The 2941-nt window shown below is 47.3% G+C and overlaps 1 protein-coding gene across 1 annotated transcript in view; it reads right to left on the bottom strand.

Annotated features, from left to right (window-relative positions):
• The window catches only part of LOC143041747 (uncharacterized), a 3553-nt gene extending 884 nt beyond the window's left edge, over positions 1–2669 (bottom strand). Inside the window, exons 1-2 of the mRNA XM_076213769.1 lie at positions 887–2669; positions 1–277 (exon numbers count right to left, since the gene is read on the bottom strand). The exon at positions 1–277 is cut by the window's left edge and continues 884 nt beyond it. Of these exons, the coding sequence (XP_076069884.1) occupies positions 1–277; positions 887–2629 (2020 nt within the window). The 5' untranslated portion in view covers positions 2630–2669. The remainder of the gene's footprint in view (positions 278–886) is intronic.
• Positions 2670–2941: the final 272 nt, after the last annotated feature.

Here is a 2941-nt window from a genome sequence, read left to right as displayed (position 1 = left end):
AGTATCTCTTCTCACGATCCAGAAGTTTCCTACTGGCATATGCGACGGGATGTGGGCATTCATCGTGATACTGGAGTAAAACAGCCCCCAGACCATAAAGAGAGGCATCGGTCCTAAGGACGAAAGTCAGCTTAGGATCGGGCAACCGCAAGATGGGTTGAGAAGATATGGCAGCTTTCAAATGGCAGAAACGGTCCAAGAGGTCTTCGGTCCAGGGGAGAGGTTCAGGGCTAGTCTTCCGTAGTAGATCAGATAAGGGGCCGGTGTAGTCGGAGGCCTGAGGAATAAACAACTTATAAAAGGAGATCAGACCAAGGAAGGTCCTAAGTAACTTCTTACTGGTTGGTGGAGGAATGCGGGTTATGGCCTCAATCTTGGTATGTTGAGGTTTTTTAAAGAGGTTCCATCTAAAATAAAGCCAAGGTATTTGATGGAAGAAACTCCAAATCTACACTTCGAAGGCTTGACAGTCAGATGGTGGTCCCGTAGCCGTTCGAAGACGCGATTTAGAGCTTCGAGATGTCGATCCCAGCTTTTGGAAAAAAACAAAGACGTTGTCAAAATAAAAGCACACATTTGATAAATTATCTAATACTAGTCTCATCAGGCGGATGTATGTAGCACTTGCCGTTACCAGACCAAAGGGCATTCGGCAGAATTCCATCAAACCTAGATGAGTGGGAAAGGACGTTAGGGCTTTGGCTTTGTCTGAAAGAGGTACTTGGTAATATGCCTTGCAGAGGTCCAGTTCACTAAAGTACCTAGCCCCAGAGAATTTGTACAAATCTTCTTCCATGCTGCAGGTTGGTTCAGCATGGAATACTGTGACAGAGTTTAGTTGGCGATAATCTATGGCCATCCTATAGGATCCATCAGTTTTTCTTACCATGACGACAGGCGAAGAATGAGGAGAGGAGGATCGTTGGATAATCCCTTGACGGAAGAGGGTTTCAACTTCTTTCTCGAAGACAGGTCTAAGGTGGATTGGCACTGGGTACACTTTGGCTTGTACTCTGTCAGTAGTGGTAAGTTGTATATCATGAGTTATAGTGGATGTACATCCGGGCTCGTCTGAGAAAACATCTTTATACTCACCCATTAGAATCTGAAGTTGGACTAGCTGATCCGGGGCGAGTTGTCCCACTTCAGGTTTATCAGTTGAAGGGGAGAGGATCATGCCGTCAGGTGTCAAAGGCAACTGTGAAAGAAGATCACACGGATCCCCTTCATCGACGATGGATACCTTCTCTTTCCCTGGGGCGGAAAGCTCTTCTATGGCGGAAATCTCATCCATCAGTTCCAATTGCTGCACCTGGGCCCTGCGGTGATATCTTTTTAAAATGTTAGCATGGTAAAGTCTCTGTCCTCGAGGGGTCTCTATTACGTAATTCGCTTCACCACGTCTCTCCAATACGTTGTAGGGTCCATTCCAAGTGACGAGGAGTTTACTTGTATCACTAGGCAGGAGTACTAGAACTTCATCACCTGGTTTAAATTGACGGTTTTGAGACTTCAGATCGAAGTACGCCTTGTACCGGGAACTGCTGATGTCGGCTTGTTGCGCAGCCATTTGAGAACATTCTGCCAGCTTGTCCTGTAGTTCTATTACATATTGGAAACTGGACCTCTCTTCCTCGTGGAGGGTACGGTTTTCCCACAGATCTCTTAAAACTGTGAGTGGGCCTCTAACAGACCGACCGTACAATAACTCGAAGGCTGAAAACCCTGTCCTGTCGCTCGGGAGTTCTCCGAGGGCAAACAAAGTTGGTATTAGATACCTGTGCCATTCACGGGGCTTCTCAGCACACAATTTACGAAGAATAGCCTTCAAGGGGCCATGTAGTCTCTCAATCCTTCCATTTCCACTAGGATGGAAGGGAGTGGTGAAGATAGGTTTCACGCCCAACATTCGGTGGAGTTCCTTCATTAAATTAGACGTGAATTGGGTACCTCTGTCTGAAAGTATTTCCCGGGGAATACCAACTCTCGAGAAAATAGTTAACAAGGCCTCAGCGACCGAAATAGAGTCTATATCTTTTAAGGGAACTGCTTCAGGAAATCCAGTGGCAAAATCTATCAAGGTAAGAATGTACCTGTGTCCATCGGAAGATGCTGGAGAAAGAGGTCCAACCAAGTCTATGGCAACACGGGCGAAAGGTTCAGTGACGATGGGCATGGGTTGTAATGGGACTGGTGGTACTCGTCCCTTCGCTGAGAAGCGTTGACATTTGTCACAAGACCGACAGAAGGTTCTGATGTCGGTTCCCATACCAGGCCAGTAAAATTGTTCTGCTACCTTTAATTCCGTCTTCCGGTGAGAGAAGTGTCCAGCTAAAGGGCTCTCATGAGCAATGGAGAGGATAACAGGGCGACAATCACGGGGAACAACCAATGTAGACTTTCCTACCTTATCAGGGCGATTAGAAGTTAAACATTTCCGATAGAGGAGACCGTCCGTCTTGACAAACTGGTAAGTAGACCCGTTCCTCGTTCGGTCTATTTCTCCCGAGGCTGCTTTTGCTCTAGCGGCAGAGAGTGTCTCACACGAGGACTGGAGTAGACTGAAGTTGTCGGGCGTCACCGAGAGAGGTTGTAGGGCAGGCAGAGCTAAGGGGTGAATCCGTTTCATTTTGCCGGCTCGGGTCTGGACTGCACATACCAGGTGCTTGGGAGAGGGTTGTAGCAGTTTGTGTCGGGCGTGGAATTGCGGAGTCATCAGCTGGAGAGGAACATTCAGATATATTAGGATCTTTAACGCCTGGAACGTTACCAATTAAGACACTAGCAAATTTGATGGGTGCTCTGACGACGTCGGTCCATCCCTCGTAATAAGGACATCGAAGGTAACAAGAAACCAGAGGAAAGGCATCTACTCGGCCCAAGTAGTCGGCAACATAGACTTTCTTGCAATTCGGGACATCTATATCTGGTAGCATCTCAT

The sequence above is a fragment of the Oratosquilla oratoria genome, chromosome 32 (assembly GCF_046742065.1).
Source record: "Oratosquilla oratoria isolate Oo_2021 chromosome 32, ASM4674206v1, whole genome shotgun sequence".
In the NCBI taxonomy this organism is placed as follows: Eukaryota; Metazoa; Arthropoda; class Malacostraca; order Stomatopoda; family Squillidae; genus Oratosquilla; species Oratosquilla oratoria.
Note: the sequence above shows the minus strand (reverse complement) of the source record. Positions and strands in the feature narration are given on the sequence as shown.